This window comes from Alternaria hordeiaustralica (genome assembly GCF_023758085.1).
Source record: "Alternaria hordeiaustralica strain BMP 2776 chromosome Unknown scaffold_29, whole genome shotgun sequence".
Taxonomy (NCBI): domain Eukaryota; kingdom Fungi; phylum Ascomycota; class Dothideomycetes; order Pleosporales; family Pleosporaceae; genus Alternaria; species Alternaria hordeiaustralica.
The window spans coordinates 148,972-167,876 of NW_026056801.1; the positions used below are offsets into that span (position 1 = coordinate 148,972).

Consider the following 18,905-nt stretch of genomic DNA (forward strand, 5'->3'; position numbering starts at 1 on the left):
AAATTCATAATGCCTTTCCCATAGCCTTCATCTAACATTGCGATAAATTCGGTCTTATTTGTAAGTTTCACCCCAGTCTCGTCAACCGTCGTACTGCAACCCCAGAAGTTTTTGTTCTGCTTGGTACCGAAGGTTTCGCTATCATCAAAGCACCAGGGATCAATGCTCCTACCGTACTGATGCTGAGCAGAATCTTGAGGGAAGACCTGAACTAAGTCTATTGCTTCGGTCGCTATATGGAGATAGCCGTCTGCTGCATGCACAAGAACACTGGGAAGCTTAGTACGGACTTGAGTCTAATGATGCACATACGTACCTCGCGAGTACAGCTAGACATAGAACGAACATTGATGCTCGTAGTACTGTTGGTTTCGTAGCTCGCCCGAGTGATTCGCTTTTCGTGCCGCGCCGAGAGGACCACCGTCGCCATGGCCGGGATAGTTCCCACAGAGACAGGTAATCCGCATCCAGAAGTCGGACTACAAGGCTAGTCTCATAAGATGTAGGAAGGCATCTGCTCTGGTCCTGCGACACGGACGCTTCCGTAAGCCGGCGCGCGGCGCAATACGCGTAAATCGACATAAGGGCGCTCACGAGAGCAAAGCTAATGGTGGATGACCAAGAAGATACGAAAACGAGCCGAGTAGCCGGAAAGTCGACGTAGTAGTGAGACGCCTTGGTGACATTGATAAGCGGAGACTGTGGGCATATCTCGTTATAGGGACAGTCTAGATCACTTGCTAGATTGTGAAAGACTAGCACAAGGATCACGACGGTGAACGTGATCATCGGAACGACAACGATGGAAGAAGCCAAGAGAATGTGTTTCGTATGGGGTTGTAAAGTGAATGAAGGCATGTTGATGAGGGTAACCGTTCAGGCAAGATGACTCCGAGTGGCTTTGGTCTCTCTAAGGAATAAGAGAGTTCTACTGATTTTATGCAGCGAAAAAAAACAGAGTAATTTATCTTGAGAGAACAGGTCTGTGCCGCTGTGCTGGAGAAGGAAAAAGCCCCGATGTGGCACGGTTCGACTTCGCCTTGCCAAACTTGACTTGATCGACACCTGGGCACAATTCATGTGAGGCCAACCGACCGCAACCAAAGAAGCATAGCCATGTGATATCGTTGACCAATGGAGCGCGGAGCCGTTCATAATTCCATATTTGAGGTCGTGCCACAGTTGACACGCGGGGGCTGCGCGCTTCGTTATCGAGCAACAAGCTGTGCCTCAGGCATGTGAGAGTGGCGCAGCACACTTTCCATGTAGGTATATTCTAGCTATATCAAGGCAGCCCTAGAAACCTTTCTTCTGGAACGTTGGCCAGTATTCTTTCGGCTTCAAGATGAAGGGGGCGAAGGCGGTAGCCAGTAGCGACCTTGGAAATTGTTGAGGCGCAGATTAGAATTGGGCTATGCCTTCAAGACTACACTGGTGATTGTCAGCCCCCACAACTCTGCGATGCCGTGAAACGATACTATCGCTCCTGTGAGATGATATGTTGAAAGGTCTAGCCAAGAGTGAGAACGCACGTCCAAGGGTTTTGGGGGCCGCTTCTCCCCCGAGCAATATCGCGACAGTTAGCATAGGAGTTAGGGGTCGAGATCGAATAGCAAGCAGAATGAATAGAGTGCGTCTTTAACTCAGACTTCTGTCTAGTACTGGTTCGGGCTGGTCATTAAGATTGTGCTTTGGTATACGGTATGATTGCGATGGTTTTGATGTTGTTCGCTGGGGTCTGGTGACGTCATGCTCGTTGCGGTTACGGAATGGGGAAGCCGTCGCAACATGATCGATCTCGTGCACTTTCCCTTCGTTTTCAACGGCAATAGACACCTGAACTCATGATTCCGATCGTGGAACTACCAAGCTGTGACTTTCTCACGACTGAATCCGAGCGTCACGACATGCGTTTAGGAGAAGAGACAATGGGCCCAGTGTCAAGAAGACTCCACGAACAGAACCGACTTTTCGCATTGATCGTATGGAATTAGTCGTCGTACCGGAATACCTCGGAACGATTGGCCTTTCGTGACCGACTTGTACCACTCGTAATGTAGACGACGAAAGTCACCACCAATCGACGCAACCGCGATCCAAGTACCAAGACCCGCGACAGCGCACTAACCCCAATATAATCTCAACTACAATTGAGGCGTTAGCAATCATTTCTCCACGCTCAAACAACAGACACCATGATTTCATACCAATTCAATGGCGTACCTTCACTGCCTAGGCATTGCAGGTACACCGGCAAGTCTCCCAGCCCCACACACATCCTCCGCGATCTTGATACCAACCGACCGAACGAGGGCAGCATCGCTTACCCCCTGCAGCATTCAAGCAGCGATTCAGACAGTTCCTTCCCCAGTTGCGCTCACAGCCTCCGCCCTCCCAGCTGATGCGTCGGCCAGGACAAGCTTGAGCAGTGGTAGCATCAGAAACGGTTTCGATGGGGATTGCGATTGTCGCGGCCGAGACCGTGAGAAAGGTAGTGAGGAATGGAAGGAGATGCATTTTTGGGAAGTGTTCAAGTTAATGTTGGGAAGAACATTAGCAACGATTCGAAGCATGCAGGTGCTGCATTGGGGATTTATATAGATGTCCCGCATCGGCAAGAGACGAAGGTACTAAGACTTTGGCTTGATCGTGAGATGGATGCCAAGCAGCGTGTTACTCTCATGGTGGCATCTCACTTCGTAAATCTTACGGTGTGGAAACACAGGAAGTCACTCTCTAGACAGACCAGTGGCTCTGAAAAGCGGGGTTGGAAGCCACATATGACCTTCTGCAACGATTGTTACCCGTCGAGCGGCTACGGGCGTTGCAGACGTACTTTAGTTGCTAGAAATAACCAACAGGCTATCTATATGCCCTCCCAGGCTTGCCATTTCTGCTCTACACCATAGTGTCATGGCTCACCGGAACCTGGGCATTTGCTGAGGTGGTACGTTCCCTCACTTCAAATCCATCCGCGCTCCTTCCTCAAGCAACGCCATAAAGACATCAGCCCAATGAAAAAGATATGATGTAAAAGTGGTACAGACACACTGTCCAACAGCAGATATGGGGCTTGCATCGTAGACAGCCAATGCGCCATCCTTACAATGTTTTCCGCCAGCGGCACGGGGGCAGACCTCCGCTCTCTCCGCCTTCCCCTAGACTGACAGTAGCAGCAGCGCTCCGGGGCGCAAACGTCGCATTCATAGCACAGGCAGACCAGCCCGCCTGTGCCAACGAAGGTTTTAGGTCTCCGACGAGCGGGAACTTGCTGTTGACAGACACGAGTGACCACGGACATACTTGTTGTCGAAGTGGTGGCGTGTAGTAGCCGCTTGAGCACGCGAAGGGCCGGTTTCTTGCGTTCAAGGAGCGTACTCATCCAAGTATTGAAGGGTTGGACGCGGCGGGGCGTCGAGGCCTTTCATGCACTGCATTGTTGTGCTGGTCCAAGCAATGCCACCGGGAAGGAACGTAGGTAAGTAGCAAAGCGACTGCCGCGGTGTTTCCCGATGTGAACGGTGTCTGAGTACATTCTGGTGTAGAGCCAGAATTTCCAGAGGAACACTACACGAGGGTCAGAAAAGAGGGGAGAGGGGCCCTGTTTATATCTCAAGGCAACGCTCCAGCGCTAGCGACTGCCTAGTTCGCCACTTGATCGCAGTGAATGTAATTGCCTAGGAATGCAAGGGGAGTAACGCACACAGCCATAGACTGATCGTGTTATGAGATGCCTATATCGCCCTCGCGGTGCGCTTCATGCAAACGCACTCACCATGCACATGAACTCCATTAGTAGATGTGATGACAGAGGGAGGCTGATCGTGACCCGAGGCGCCTACATAGCCCTTACAGTCTCCTTTGTTGAAACGCAATCACAGTTCACATGCATCTCTTTTAGTACACATGGTGACAGACTAAGTCTATCCAACACCACTTGGAAGCCAGAAATAGAGAGAAAGTCTTCTAGAAGTGACCAGGAACGGAAAGTTGCGCCATGAATATAAAGAAGATACCTACTTAACAACGTTCTACAAATCGACCGGGTAACGTTCCCTAAGTCTCTCACCAAAGATAAAGAACAGAATCGGCGCAGGCGCAAGCAGCAAGCTCACAAACGCAAACGTGCTGATACCCCAACCGTATCCCAATTTCTCGAACAGCATCGGCGCGAAGATTGGGATAACACCTCCCACGACACTGCGAAATACAGTACCAGCAGCGATGGCACTAGCCGCATACTTCTCAAAGCTGTCGATGAAGTAGTTCTGCGTGCTGTTCAAGATCATGACCTGTCCGATACCGTAGAAGAAAGTCGCGGAGATGGATGCAAACCAGTGCGTGTGCTTCTGTACTGCCCAAGCGAACCAAAAGAGCGACATGGGGATGAAAACAGAGCCGATGTTTGCCAGTGGGAGGCGGAACTCGGGTCGCGCCTTCTCGTGGTTCTTAGCTGTGAGCGTCTTGTACACGGTGTCGATGCGTGGGACGAGGAACCAGACTGCGAAGAGGAATCCGGACCCAGGGCCTAGATACAACAATCCGACCTGCTCAGTGGAGAAGCCGTAGTCGTCCTGGTAGATAGGCTGCATGTTCGTGTAGATGCTGTATGTTGTGCCAAAGATGAGCGCTTGGTATACAGCCATGACTGCGACGATGGGTTGCGCAAAGATCTTCGGAGGGCGCTTGAGAGCCTGTGTGAGCTTCTCGTTCAACGGCCGTGTGTCTTCGCCCTCGTACGAGTACTTCGTGCCATCCCACTCGTTGCTCTGAGACTCGAATTCCGCCTTCTTCGCATTCAGGATGACAGGCGCATATGTCTCCCGGAGGAAGAAGTATCCAGCCAAGGTGTTGACGAAGCACACGATGGTCATGATCCAGAAGACCCAGCGCCAGTTCAATCGCTGTACGATGATACCGCCAAACAGCGGTCCCAGGGTAGGTCCAAGCAGTGGGCCCAACAGGTACCAGCCAAAAACTCCAGCTCTTTCGCTTGGGAGAAACATGTCACTGATTGTACCACCACCATTCGCTATGCCGACGCTACCAAAGAAGCCAGCGATGCTCCGTACCGTTATGAGGAACGCGATGTTCGGCGCGAGCGCGGCAGGGATTTGTAGCAGGGTGAAGATGGAGAAGCACACGAGGTATATCTTCCTCCGTCCAAACGTCTCGGACAGCGGTGCGAGGATCAAGGGACCGATTCCGAGCATGACTACGAAGCCGGTGGTTGTTCCAATAACGGCTGTCGTGCTGCATTTGAGATCTTCGGCAATCTGCGCGATACCGGGCGTGAACATTGAAGACACGAGGGGGCTGAGGACTGCCACGAGTGTTAGTAAAGATATGTATAGGCGGTGGGAGTGTATGTACTGGACATGAGGGCTATGACAGCCACGTTGGCCATCTTGCGCCATCGCGCCCATTCTCGCGGGTTTTCGTCATTCGAAAGGTCTCCGATGCGAAGATGCTGTCACGAGTCAGCAAACGCAGAGAGAACGCGTGCGCAAGAAAACTTACAGTCCGCGGCTCGCCTTCCTCACTCCATCTTTGTTGCAGCAACGGTGCGCGCTCGCCCTGTGAAGACATGATCACCGTGGTACGAGGGATGGGTCGTGGTCGTGTATCAAAGAGGAAGCGCACCCAAAGAATTTTTTGAGGGTCGCGTCCCAGCCTTCAGCATGACAGTGGGCGTCATCGTAAATAAGCAGCCGTTACCTTTAACCGTGTTTGGGCGCGTTGTGGACATCTGAGCTTTGGAGCGTCATCGATCGCCGCCGCGGAGGGCTCGATCGATAAACCCGTGTTTCGGCTACGTGCAGCCATGGCCAATGAGATCAATTCAGTACAACGACATCTTGCGAAGCTGGGACTGTAGAGCTATTGATAGATTGTGGTTTGCTTTGGTATTTCTATTACAAACGAAAGTGTTGAAAGGATTCATTGTATTGTATTGATTATATTTGCACGCATATTAGATGTTTCCGTACACCATCCTCCAACTTTGTAATAAAGTTCGTTCAAGCCACTTCAAAAGCATCCATGTCCCCTGTCGGCAGGTCAGGTACACCCACTGCACATCTCGCTGCGTCAATCATCGCCTCCACAACATCAGGTGGATAGCTCCTCTTGAGCACCACTCTCACAAACTCGCTCAAGAGGTTCAGTCCCATATCACCAATCTGCTCATCCGTCAACATCTCGTACTCGCTTTCCTTCAGATCCATTCTCGCCAACCGTCGTTGGAGTAAGATGTTGTAGACCATGATTATTCGATCCGTGTTCTTCTTGTTGGAACGACTGTGGAAGTGTGAACTGCGCACAGCTTCGGTTTCGCGTGTCATGTCTACCCAGGCTATCTGTCCTTGCAGTATTTGCGCTGCCTCGTTGGTGGGAAAGATGTCGAAGTGATGGCGAAGGACGTGCAAAGCGATCAGGGAGCCAGCCAGATCTTGAGTGTAGCTGAAGCAATGCATGATGAGTGATGTGATTGCTCCACTATCTGCGCCTGCCAGACCCATGCGGAAGCGGTCGGCGTCGTAGCGGCTGCGACTGAGCGTCCACCAGCTGATCATCTCTGCTAGTAATTCACGAGGGGTGGGCAGCTCTGGCTTGTCGCGATTTGTAGGGTCGCCGAGTGCGAGACGGAGCGTTTTCCAAAGACAACGTATGCTTGCACCATTGGGGAAAACACCTGCGTCGCCTTCTTGCGGTTCAGTCAGAGTCTTGTAGATCGTCCATGCTTCGCTGTAGGCGCCTTGGCGGCATTTGTTGTCCATGAGAACGTTCATGATGGTCGCATTGGGCTCAAGTGCCGTTTCTTTGAGCTGACGGGACAGATAATCGACGTGTTCCCATTGCAGACTCTTAGCGTGGTGCTGCATGATGAGCGCGAATGTTGTAACGTTTGCAGGAGGAGCACGTTGGACGATATCGGTACTTTTGTTATGAGTATCCGCGGTTCTCTTGTCAATGATGCGCGCCGCTGTGTCTCGAGGAAGATCACGTTGTTGCGGTAGTGTACGAGCTGCTTCGATCATGCGCCAACCAATGTCTTCGGCTTTCAGGACGTTCGGACTCTCTTTAGTCCGTATCAACGCTTTGAGGAGCATGTTGAAGTGGAACGTTTGCGGTTTGTAGCCTCGCTTGAGCATCATCTCCATGACCTGAGCGGCTACCAACGGCGCCTGCCTAACAACGGCCGCCTTCATCCAGTCGCCGAATAAATGGCCGTGATAAGCAGGCGGTAGCACGGATATAGCATCGAAAGCGATACTACTCATTGTCGCTATATCAGTTCCGAGTCGATACAGCATGTGCAGTCTCTTCAGAACTTGTTCGACTCGTTCTCCGGTCCCGCTAGTTGCGAGATAGCCCTCCCTGACCATATCCCGGAACACCTGTTTGGCGTAGCCTAGATTTCGGGATTCCAAGAAGCCCACAAGCCAAGCGTCGTAGCCCTTGATCGAGCGCGCATCGCCCTTCTTCTCCTTCATTGAGACATAGATCTGTTTTGCCAGATCGTGGTGCTCTTGAAGTTCGGAACTTGTGTGAGCACGGAAGACGGTCATCATGACGGAAGTGTCCCAACTCGGGTATAACCTGAATAGCTCTTCCATGATGCTTCGGCTGCGGTCTAGATTCCCCGCAAGCGCATGGAGCTTAGCCCCGACCTCGAGATGCTCTGGCTTGTAATCCTGTCGTATGCCGTCGAATCCCAAAGTGTGATCCTCTTCCCATTCTCTAAGAGCTTGGTCTTCTCTACCAGAGAGAAAGGTGCTCTCTAGACCTCTGGCCCGCTGTCCGGCCGTTGTAGTCCTTCCAGCCTTGTCCATGTCACGGTAGAGTTGTGCCAAGTGTGCCGTGCGATTCGGGTTGGTGGATGAGTGGATGGATTGCGTAATCCAGAGCAGGTCCCAGGCTCTTTCTGGAAGACGTGCTAGGAGTGTCGGGTCAGAGGCCTTGGCCAAAGAGTACGCCCGCCAGAGGGGCGCGCGTAGACTGGCGTCGCGGCCATGGGTGCTGCTGACCAACTCCAATACTCGGTCCAGTCTCTTGGCAGCTAGACGCTTTCCAGGAGCACTGAGCCCAGGCGTGACAATGGATATGTGTGCATCTCTGAGCTGCTCGCGCTCCAAACTTCGGTCGGGGTCAAAGAGAGGGTTCTCGGTCGTCTTTGTTGACTCAATCATCGCCGTAGCGGGCCGCACAGGCCTGTGCAGAGTCGGATCCCATCGCGGGACGTATGTTGGTATTACTCGAGGGAGCGTTCGTAGAGCGCGCGCTTGAAACGGAGTGGAGTGTGGAAGGCATCGCAGTCGATGGAGCGCAAGCATGAGCAAGCGCTTTCTGTAGAGAGTACAGGCCAGAGGCGGTAACAGATTTACCGCATCTAATGGATATATTTGCAGGTTTTCAAAGGTCGAAGAATTACGAAATAGCAGCCAGCCATGACTTGTTATGTTACGTGCATGTCTCGTCCGCCGAAAGGTTCAGATGGCGCTAGCGTTATCGATAACGGTGACGGCCGGGGTCTGTGGCAACTTTGCAGACACCTGTGGACCGTAATCGACGGGTTTCCAGAAGTTACCTGATTGGGAAAACGCCAAGCAGCGCACAACACCAACGTCAAGTGTATGTGGGCATTGCATTCCATTTCTACCAAATTCCTCGAGTTTGTTGTCGCACTATTTTGCAGACGACTTCATTCCTTCCTCGTGTAACCCCATAAAGGTGAAAGCTCAATGAAAAAATGTAGACCTTGTATACAACACAAGTCGAGTAACGGACAAGGGCATTGCGCTGGCAGACTACGCACCATCACGACAAAAGTTCCCAGCGAAGCACGTTCCGGCACTGAGGCCTGTGAATCGCTCTCCATACGTGGCAGGGAGACGTCTATGCATACGGATATGCTCGTTTCTCCCAGAGACCATGATTCAAACGAGCCAGCTTGTAAGAATCCCCCGTCCAAACCAGGACCGGCGCCAAAGTTGCCAGGGCCACATAACTAGCGCCCGAAGGCATTCGTATGATCGGAAGCCCACGACAGAACTCGACGGTGAAGCACTTGGTGAAGTGCCCACCAGCGGTGTCACGGCGCGCTCGATATACGCGCCATCTTCCGCTCGCCCAAATGCATAGTCGAGACATCTTGTTGTACGACTGTTTTTGTTGCATGCATCGCTCGCGCTGGTGCAAGCAGATGCCATCAAAGGCGAGCCCGAAGGTAGCGAAGCTAGCCTCCTACTCATTCCAAAGGTGCAGGCGGTGTCTGAAGGTGTGATGCGATATGGCCATCCGGATGACCCTACCTCTTGAGTGTATCTCTGTGATTTTAGCGGAAGTGAGGAGGGTGTTGCTCACCATGATCCACCAAGTCAGTATGAAGAGTCGATTGTTCCATTGCGATAGTTCTGCGACCTACCAAGGTGTTGGCAGAGAAGCGGGCCAGCTGGTAAAGAAGAAGAGGGGGTCAGGGGGGAGGACAGCGGGGATCTTGTGGGTAGTGGTAGCCTGTGCTTTGGCCATGACGCTAGTCTCGCGCGATTTCCAGTCAAAGATGGGATGGTGAAGCGGAGTTCAAAATGAGCGTTTGCATAGAACGCCAGGGAAACAAAAAGAGGGGAAGTCTTAGAGCCTACTACGAATGCGATTTAGAATTCATGTCTCCTTTGTTCGCTGGCTGCATAGATGATATCCCCAGCAGTGGGTTGATTGGCTTATGTGTTTGTAGAATACGATGTTAACTATTCGTTGTTCTTGAAGTGTTGTTGATTAGGTTTAGAGCTTTAACTATACTCTGGACAATCCGTTTAACCACTGAGAATTGCATGTTGACCTCATAATACACCGTGAGCCACCTATTCGGTCACTGAAAGTTTTATGTAGTATTCTGGCCGTTCACGAACTCGGTCTATATTCTTAGGCTCAACGTGTCCATTTATAGGCCCAGAGGATTGCTGGCCGAACCACCCCCCTTGCCTGACCCTCCTGAGAGTCCAGGCACACCTGGCCTGCTAGCCATGGATGCCATACCTCCTACGCCACTTGTGCTCAGGCCGAGAGGATTCTTGTTCGTGGTCGACCGACCACCGGGAGCGCCAGTGATGTCTTTGAGGGAGTTGCCATACTCGCGGACCATGTCGCCCCAAGTTCGGGATGAGTTCGCAATACTATGGCATGTCAGTCAGGGAATGTATTGCAGGATGTGATGTATTACCTCGCGCCAGCGCCTCTCCCTGCTCCAGCAACACCACTGCCTGCCGCTGTCACGACAGCACCAGCAGCATTGCCGATACCAGTCGTTGCGGCGCCGACAGCACTTCCAATGCCTGATGATGCGGCACTGAGACCTTTGTTGATCCAACCTTGTTGCTGTGGCTGTTGAACAGGCTTCTTTGCTGGTGCTGGTACAGCTTTCTTTTGACCGACAGCTGTGACGGGCTTCTTCGCTGCGACATTTGTGACGGGCTTCTTAGGGGCTGTGGTCACAGGCTTCTTCTGCATGGCGGTGTTGACAGGCTTCTTTGGAGGCTGAACGGCTGGCGCCTTGACAGGTGCTTTCTTGACTGGGGCTGTTACTGGTGTCTTCTTCGCCGTCGACGTGACGGGCGTCTTCTTGGTGCCAATGGGTTGCGCGACCATGGTGAGACGTTGATTCAGTGCTTTTCTTAACGTTGCTCGGGTTGTATCAGGTGTATTAAATCTAATCAGGTCTTGGTTCGGATATTGAGTATGTATGGAGATATCTAGGGAGCATCTCGACCCAATCTCTTTTGATGCACAGAAAGTTGGCAAGCTGCTATGCCTGCCGCACATGTGGCGCAGATGATGTCAGGCACGGGAACGTGGGGCGCGCTTGCCCCAGATGGAATTAAGGTTGCCTTAGCGTGACCCGCGCGCGAAACGTCGAGACCCTGGATCCATGTTTCGCATCGTCAACACTTCGATGTCTGCCAGATGGCACCGCCGTCCCATCTCTCTATACACCCCAATTCTACGTCTCGCTTTGTTTAATCATTTTCATCTTCTCCGCTACTTTGAATTGTGATTGTATCTGGCTGATAGGCCTTCCAAACCTCCGGAGTGTGGAGCTGTGAATGTGAACGAACACCCACGCTCACCGCACGCGACCCTGCCCGCCATGAGCCGCATTCACCTGTGGTAAACAACGTGGAACGTCATAACAAAACTGTGAGTGCGATTTGTCTCCCAAACACCAACATGCCGCAATAACACCACAACGCCATGCTCGGCGACGAAGCGGTGTTCAAATTGAAGCGGTCGGTGAGCGACGGCGACCATCTCATCCCTATGGGAGAGGTGACCCCGCCTCGCTCACTGGACAGCACACCAGCGACACGATCCAGTCGCTCCTTCTCGATTTCCAAGCTGACAGACTCAATCAAAGGGAAGATAGCCAACTCATCCCGCTCCTCCCGCTCCTCTCGCACCCCTTCCATCGACAAGCGCGATATCTCGAGTCCGATATTAGACCACAGAAGCCCGCTGTGCCCGCCTACGCCGAAGCCAAGGCTTGCTATTGCCCTCCCGGAAACGCCTGTCCCACGACGACCTCTATCACGATCCAGTCCCGGCACCATCAAGCCTGGCCGCCCGAACTCTACCGCACGACACTCATACTCTGCCTCCGACCCTACCAATTACATATCGCCCGGTCGACGTCCACGCCAAACCGATCGCCCGCCCCCGCCTCTACCAATCGCAACCAGCTTCGAGAGCACAACCGGAACCCTAGTGGACAGTCCGTTAGAGCGCATAGCAGAGTCGCCTTTCGAGCCGCAAGAAGACGCCCCAACCGAACGGCTTCACCTCGACAAAGTATACAGATACCTCCGAGACATGGAGCCTGCACGACTGCAGCCGCCCATGATGGGTGGCACCAAAGGGCGTGCTATGCAACAAGCAAAGGACATGGAGCTCCTGGTTGCAGAGAGAGCCAAGCGGGGTGGTGAGGAACCGCCGCCATACGACTTTTACGAGCTTATTGGCAAGGGTGCATATGGCCGGGTCTACAAAGGGTGGGTATCATGAAGCGAACCCCAGAACACTCGCTGACACTACAAAGAAAGAGTCGAAATACCGGCGCGCTCGTTGCCATCAAGATCATCGAGATCGATAAGGTTGACTACGAGGAGATGACACACAAGAACCTTCAGGACACACTTAAGGAGATCGACATCCTGCAGCAGCTCAGAGACAGCAAGGCAAGACCCTACGTCAACATCATCGAGGAGGCCCGTCCTGTCCATAACGAACTCTGGATTGTCAGCGAGTATGCCAGTGGTGGTAGTGTCAACACGTTGATGAAGCCTACGGCTATGACCAAGGACCCTGGACCTGGACTGGCGGAGAAATTCATCATACCCATTGCACGTGAATTGGCGCAAGGTCTCAAGTACATCCATGAAGCTGGTGTGCTACATCGCGATCTGAAGTGTGAGTAGTGCTGTCTTACTGTCCTCAATTTTTGCTGACCAAATCCAGCCAACAACGTTCTTATCCTCGAAGATGGCCGGGTACAACTTTGTGACTTCGGTGTCTCCAACACCCTGGAACCGGAAAGATCGAAGCGCTCGACTATCGTCGGTACACCATTTTGGATGGCGCCTGAACTGCAAAAGGAATGGGTCAAGGATGCGGACCCGCACAGCTTGATGCAACCCAAGGAGATATCCTACGGAAACGAGGTTGATATCTGGGCCTACGCTTGCACTGTCTATGAGATGGCTTGCGGTTATCCACCTCATCACAAGATTGGGCAGTTCGACTTGCCAACGGCTGGTGTTCCTGTGCTTGAAGGTGATCGCTTTTCCCAAGAACTAAAGGATTTCCTAGCTTTCGTCTTCCAGCCAGAGCCGCAAGATCGACCAACACCCGATCAGATCTTGGAGCACCCATATCTTGCGGACACTACCAAGATGTATCCGACTGTGTCGCTCGTCAAGTTGGTTGAGGACTATTATGTATGGGAGCAACAGGGCGGTGCACGACAGTCGCTCTTCAATCCATACGGTGCTCAAGCACCAGACCCGCTTGCCCCAGAAGCGGAAGAGGACGACGACGATGACTGGTCTTTTAACGTATCAGAAGAATTCGAGCAGGAACATGCACCACAATTTGGCGATCCTTTTGCAGGTGGGGCCGGACAGGGCTTCAACGGAATGGGTCTACCACCTATAGCAGATATGGGACGATTCGAACAGCTCCAGGCTAGGTTCAAGGAGGAGTCTATCGTCCGAGGACAGAAACGTCTGAACAAGCTATTCGATACGAACACGACACCATACCGGTACAGCGCAGTCGATATGCCAGATCCTCCGAATGGTCGCCCTCCATCCGATCTGGTCCTACGCGACTTCAATCCTGGTGCGCCCAACCGCGAGACCGTTATTGACTTGGACTTTTCGATGCCATCAGCAGACGAGATACCGAGTATCGACCTGGGCGAGGTACCAACCATCCGCGCGAACCGCATGAAGAGCATCATACGTGAGATGGAGGAAGAAGAGGAGCGCCGGGATGCTTTCAATGAGGAAGATGAGATGACTAAACGAGCCACGAAAGACTGGACCTTCCCCAGCATGAATGACGAGAATCGCAAGACCATGGAATGGTCCTTCCCGTCGGAACAACCAAACCGAAAGACGATGGAGTGGTCGTTTCCTGCTGAGCAGCAGCCTAATCGCAAGACAATGGAATGGTCCTTCCCGGCTCAACCTCAGAAGCCAAATCGACGCACAGTAGAATGGACATTCGATGCCGCGATGGCAGAGGCCAACAACGAGCCCAGGAATCGCGCATCAAATCGGATCTCCCGACGACGCGAGACGAAAGAGTGGACGTTTCCCAAGCAGGACGACAACCGCAAGACTCAAGACTTTGCCTTTCCCATGGGTAGCCCGAAGGAGCCACGGCGCGGTCAGCACACGAAGACGGACTCATCTTCACCAATTCTCGCATCTGGTTTCCGGCCGACCCTGCGACACGCCCAAACAGCGCCTGTTGACCCTATTGATGACTATCCCGAGATGATCAGCTCTGCGCCTGGATCTCCTCTTCGTTCGTCCATGATTGACCTCGATATGGCCATGGTGCAGGACTACCGTCCATCTACGTCTGGCTCTGATATCGTCACAGCGGGAATCGACCGCATGAATGACAACCCATTCAACCTCGAGGACCAGGTACAGCTATCACAGAACAACCACCGCGCTTCTTTCCACATGAAGTCGCAGTCGGAACCGAACCAGGCCGTGCCGGGCTTATTGACACCTCAGCAATACGATGAGCAAGGCCATCCTACAAACCAGGACCCACACCACCCCAGCATGCACGCTCGAGGCGTCAGCTCAGCGAGCCAGGTACAGTCACAGGCGAAACCAGCACCCAGCTCCGGTCAATACCACCGCGGAAACCAGCGCTCTCAGCAGATCATCTGGGACGGCTGGTCGCATAACATGGCCTACGGACTAAGCAGCGACGACCAGTCACCTCCCATGAGCGTGACAACCGACACCTCGCTCGAAGAAGAAGACGTAGACGACCTCTGGGACACATTCGAGCGCCTCAACCTCGCCGCACAACGCCGTCCGATGGGCCAAGCTTCCGCTCCCCTCCGTTCATCACGCAGAACCGACTCTACATCCACAACCCTCACTTCCACCACCTACACCCTCGACTCCGACACCGATGATTCCTACCACCACGGCAACACCTACTCTTCCTCCTCAGACTTTGATCAACAAGACGCCCCACGCTACAGCCGCAAGTCCACCACCGTCAGCGTCGGTCCAAACGGGAAGCCGCTTGTTGATTTTCCCGTCCCGACTGGGCCTGAGGTAGAGGCGCTGTTGGGCGTGGACATGGATGCAAGGGTCATGGCTGATATGCTGCTGAAGAGTGCGGTGGAGTTGAGGGACGGCACGAGGGCTAGTAGGGACCTGCTGCGGGCGATGCGGTTACAGGATGTGGAGGGCGAGGGCGAGGATGATGATGAAGGTGCGGATGAGGAGATGAGAGGGGGGACTGTTAGGCTGAGGGGGAATGCATGAATTTACGATGGAATGATGGGGGTTATGGGAATGGGGCGTTGGGCGATACTAAGCAATCTTTGCTGGATGGAGTTGGGCTGGGTCTTTGATGAAATTTATCTGGACTGTCCTTTTCCGTTGAGGAAATACTAGGACGTGATACATTCTAATTGAAACATGAAGAAACGTTCAGCCTGCCCCTCCCTCGTGATCATAACATGAACATTGACTTCCCAGCCCACAGCAGTGCCATTTTCGCTCTGGGCAAACGCTATGTCCAGCGCTTGGAGAAGAAGCTTACGAGCATGGGTCAAACGTTGAACATGGAACCTGCTTATCGTTGGCTATCAGAACTAGCACAGGCAAAAGCTTTGCAGCTTCAGTCGCTGCGCAGCGTCACCGTTGAAGAAGGACTGGAGATGGTGAAGGGTGTTGGGTTAAGTGGTAGATTGTACGAGCGGATGGACTGCAAAGCCCCAGTTGAACTGAGAAGAGTTTTTGAGTTGGCTGGAGTGGGTATTGGAAATGCGACTGCGCGGTTTTGAGTATACAGAGACGTCTGCATGAAGACGGGAAGGGGGAGGGCGAGGATGTATTGGTGCGCTGGACTTGTTTTAGCACATCGGAGTTACTAGACACGGTATCATGTTCATATTGCATAATAGGAATGCTATGGGATCAATGTTTATCAAATTGAGCTACGAACGGGGTCTTCTTCGCACAAGAGTGCATCAGTAAGACACGTTGACTCTACCCTGCTGATCTTGCAGCTGCATCTGCTAGCTGCTCTAGTAGGACGTGTCTCTGGTCCAGCACCTGCGTCTGCAATCTGAGACGCTTTGTAAGGGCACCAATGTGTTGGTCTTTCGCGACCAAGCACGCCTCTAACCTTGTGGCGACCTCGGCCGACAACGTGTCGTTCGCTTTTACCTGCCCTCTCATGTCTCTGGAGGTGCTGCTGACCTGCTCTGTGACGTTTATCTCTGAGATGAGCGATGCGCATCGAACATTGGTAGTGCGGCGCTGCTCTGCGCCGACTGTATTGTTACAGGCTTGGACTGTGCTGTCCATCTGGCTCGTGAGAAGTGACGTAACTTCATCGTTGTGCTCTTGAGAAAGAAGCTCCTCAAACGATGGCAACTGTCCTAGGGGAATGTTAAGACGACACCGCAACTCCTCAAAAACGGCTCGGTAACTTCTGGAGGCTGTTAGCTTCCCTTGGAGAGCGGTCTGCTCTACCTTGCTGAGCCCGATGTCTTCTGGTAGCTCGATGCTGGAAGACTGGCTAGCTCTCGTGATCCTATCGAGCAACTGCTGCAGGATGGCATCTTTGCTTTCTACCTCTCTTCTGAAGGTAGATGTTGCAACTTCTTTGTCCTCTTGCAGCTCATTCTGAATCTGCTCAAACTGCGCTTGCTGTTTCTGAAGCGCGTTGTCAAGTTCGATCTCGAGCTGCTGTTTCTGTGTCTGAAGAGCGCTGTCTTGCTCTTCGTCAGATTGCCGCTTCTGCTCTTCGAGTGCGATTGTGAGTTCACTCTCCTGCGAACTTTTCTGTTCGCTGAGTGCTCGCTCGTGTGCCGCTATCAGATCAGCTGTTTCTGTGACCTTTGCTCTGGTCTTGATGTCGTCTTCTATCGGTCTTAGAATACCCATCAGGCGTGAGGCTTTTGTGAGGTCATCATGAGACGGATACCCTGGACCGGGCTCGGGAGCGTCCCGGATTGCGTTTGTTATTTGTCGTTGCGCCGACTCGCGCTCGAGCCGGTACGCCTCGACATCTGCGAGGAAATCCTCCATTGGCGTGTCAATGGGGGTGGTGAGGATGTAAGTGTGGGTGTGGGCGTGAGTGGAAGAGAGTGAGTGTTCGGAGGTCTGAGATCTCTTCACTGTTGTCCCTTCCACATTCGGTAGGCGCGCCCCTCCACCAGTAAGCACCACCAAGCTGCATGTTGAAAATCAAACCATGTGTGTGCAAATCAAGTCACGCCAGCATCTAAATGAATGTGTCTCTCGCTGATGCAGCGAGGTCGGCCTGAGGGGCTCACCCACAATCTTGGAGAATTCCAACTGCACGCACAGTGCGCGCATCAAGCTGCGCATCACCTAGTTATACCTTCTTATGAATTGTCGTAGATCATATCAACAGCGAATGGAGTCTTTGTAAATCCTCCAGTCTGCCCTGTTGAAGATCAAAGGAAACAAACATGTGCCTCTCACGCGCAACCAAAACCTTGTATTCTTGGTAGCGGGAGGTGAGTGCTTTGAAAATGGGATCTGACGGCCTTTGCCCCTTCCACGTTCGGCAGGCGCGCCTCTACCCGCGAACAGCACCGACATCTCAAACTTCAGGCGCTATAATCGATGAGTGTGAGATGACCTGCTTCTTTCCGAATGAAGCGATCAACCGGATGCATCAATCAAGCATGCTTCACTGATCACCGTTCACGGTAAAGACCGCAACCGAAGATGCTCGACGCAATGAGCATCCCATGCCTGCTATTCCGATTATGCGAGCATCAAAAAGTGCAAGAGCGGTATCTCATGAGTATAGGCTCGGTGCTTTTGATACACGTACATTCCACGGAGAAGGCTCAGCACATAATTGACCTCGTGGAAGACTTTGAGTGGCGGGCGACCGGCACAAGCTGACGACATGCATACTGTGCGTCGCTCTTTCGATGAGTGAAGAAGTGACGAGAAAGTGGAAACATGACTCCTTCCGATGCGTGTTTTGATCTTGCAAAACAGGGCGGAACAGCGGAAGCCATCACTTTGTTCACTCTCATATTTTCGAGAGAGCGGGAGGAAGCCGCGCAGACATCGAGGGGTTTCGGTGTCATTTTGGCAATAAAGAAGATATTGTGTTATGAAGAAGAGAGACGGGGAGGTAAAGTGTGGGTTTATATACCTCTCGACTCTGCTAAGCCAGCCATCGGTCATGCCAAACATGCCCTCCATGTAATCGAGCGGGCGGAGACATGAGCACTCCATCGTACCGTCATGAGTTCTTTTCGGAGGTTGCAGACTACAAACGCAACCAGAGCACATGATTCGGTCTCGATATGTTTTCGGTAGGCGGCAAACCATGAGTTGCTCAAAATGATGCGAGTGCATAACCCATGTGTATTCGGCAACATTGGAAGATGAATTGAGACATGGCATGGATGTCGGAGTTTTTGAACCCGCAGACCGGGAACGAGACATGACCAGTGTTCTGCTGAATTTCGGTGATGTCTTCTTGTCATCCCACGAGAAGGAGCGAATCCGAGAAGCACCACATGGAAATTGGGTGAGGTTTTTTTGTTGGTACTCGGATAGAAGAGAAGGAGGCTCCACACAATCTCATGAAGAGGTGACGATGTGTTTTGAAAAGAAGGTCGTTTTGGAGGACGAGAAACCAGGCGGCAAGTCATCGAGTGTTCTACGGATAGTTTTGGAGAAAGGCAGACCGAACAGCCAGCCATGAATCCGTGCAACGTGACTTTTTGAAAAATAGCCAGCAGACTTTGTGATGAAGAGAAGAAGAGGAGACATGCAGAAAAGACGGGTTTATATGCGCGAAGAATGGAACCCGAGCACGTGAGACCCGCGGCTGGAAGATGAAAGACCGTACGATGATCATCAGCACCAGCACTACACCAAACGACAGAAGTACGCACCTCAATCAAAACCCCTCTTCTTCACTGCCAACTCAACAGTCCACAGTCTACACGCACCAGCACCGCAACACCCAATCTCAGAACGGAACGATTTTGCATTCCATTTCCACAGATAATATACACTCGGCGCGAGACCCTCACTCAGTCCCACACCTCCAAATCCCATGCCTTATCTCAAAGAACGCCACAG

The 18,905-nt window shown here is 52.5% G+C and overlaps 5 protein-coding genes across 5 annotated transcripts; 1 reads left to right on the top strand and 4 right to left on the bottom strand.

Moving 5' to 3' along the window:
• Positions 1 to 4,031: 4,031 nt before the first annotated feature.
• J4E84_009494 (uncharacterized protein) lies at positions 4,032 to 5,589 on the bottom strand (the record flags this gene model as incomplete). The annotated part of the gene is made up of 3 exons (XM_049392056.1): positions 4,032 to 5,323; positions 5,374 to 5,470; positions 5,521 to 5,589. 3 exons carry the CDS (start codon positions 5,587 to 5,589, stop codon positions 4,032 to 4,034), a joined length of 1,458 nt encoding a protein of 485 aa, XP_049240240.1.
• A 431-nt stretch (positions 5,590 to 6,020) lies between these two features.
• J4E84_009495 (uncharacterized protein) lies at positions 6,021 to 8,192 on the bottom strand (the record flags this gene model as incomplete). The annotated part of the gene is made up of 1 exon (XM_049392057.1): positions 6,021 to 8,192. One exon carries the CDS (start codon positions 8,190 to 8,192, stop codon positions 6,021 to 6,023), a length of 2,172 nt encoding a protein of 723 aa, XP_049240241.1.
• A 1,751-nt stretch (positions 8,193 to 9,943) lies between these two features.
• J4E84_009496 (uncharacterized protein) lies at positions 9,944 to 10,647 on the bottom strand (the record flags this gene model as incomplete). Its single annotated transcript, XM_049392058.1, has 2 exons — positions 9,944 to 10,175; positions 10,223 to 10,647. 2 exons carry the CDS (start codon positions 10,645 to 10,647, stop codon positions 9,944 to 9,946), a joined length of 657 nt encoding a protein of 218 aa, XP_049240242.1.
• A 603-nt stretch (positions 10,648 to 11,250) lies between these two features.
• J4E84_009497 (uncharacterized protein) lies at positions 11,251 to 15,077 on the top strand (the record flags this gene model as incomplete). The annotated part of the gene is made up of 3 exons (XM_049392059.1): positions 11,251 to 12,044; positions 12,092 to 12,462; positions 12,511 to 15,077. 3 exons carry the CDS (start codon positions 11,251 to 11,253, stop codon positions 15,075 to 15,077), a joined length of 3,732 nt encoding a protein of 1,243 aa, XP_049240243.1.
• A 729-nt stretch (positions 15,078 to 15,806) lies between these two features.
• Positions 15,807 to 16,853, bottom strand: J4E84_009498 (uncharacterized protein; the record flags this gene model as incomplete). The annotated part of the gene is made up of 1 exon (XM_049392060.1): positions 15,807 to 16,853. The coding sequence occupies one exon, from the start codon at positions 16,851 to 16,853 to the stop codon at positions 15,807 to 15,809; it is 1,047 nt and encodes a 348-aa protein (XP_049240244.1).
• Between the last annotated feature and the right edge of the window lie 2,052 nt (positions 16,854 to 18,905).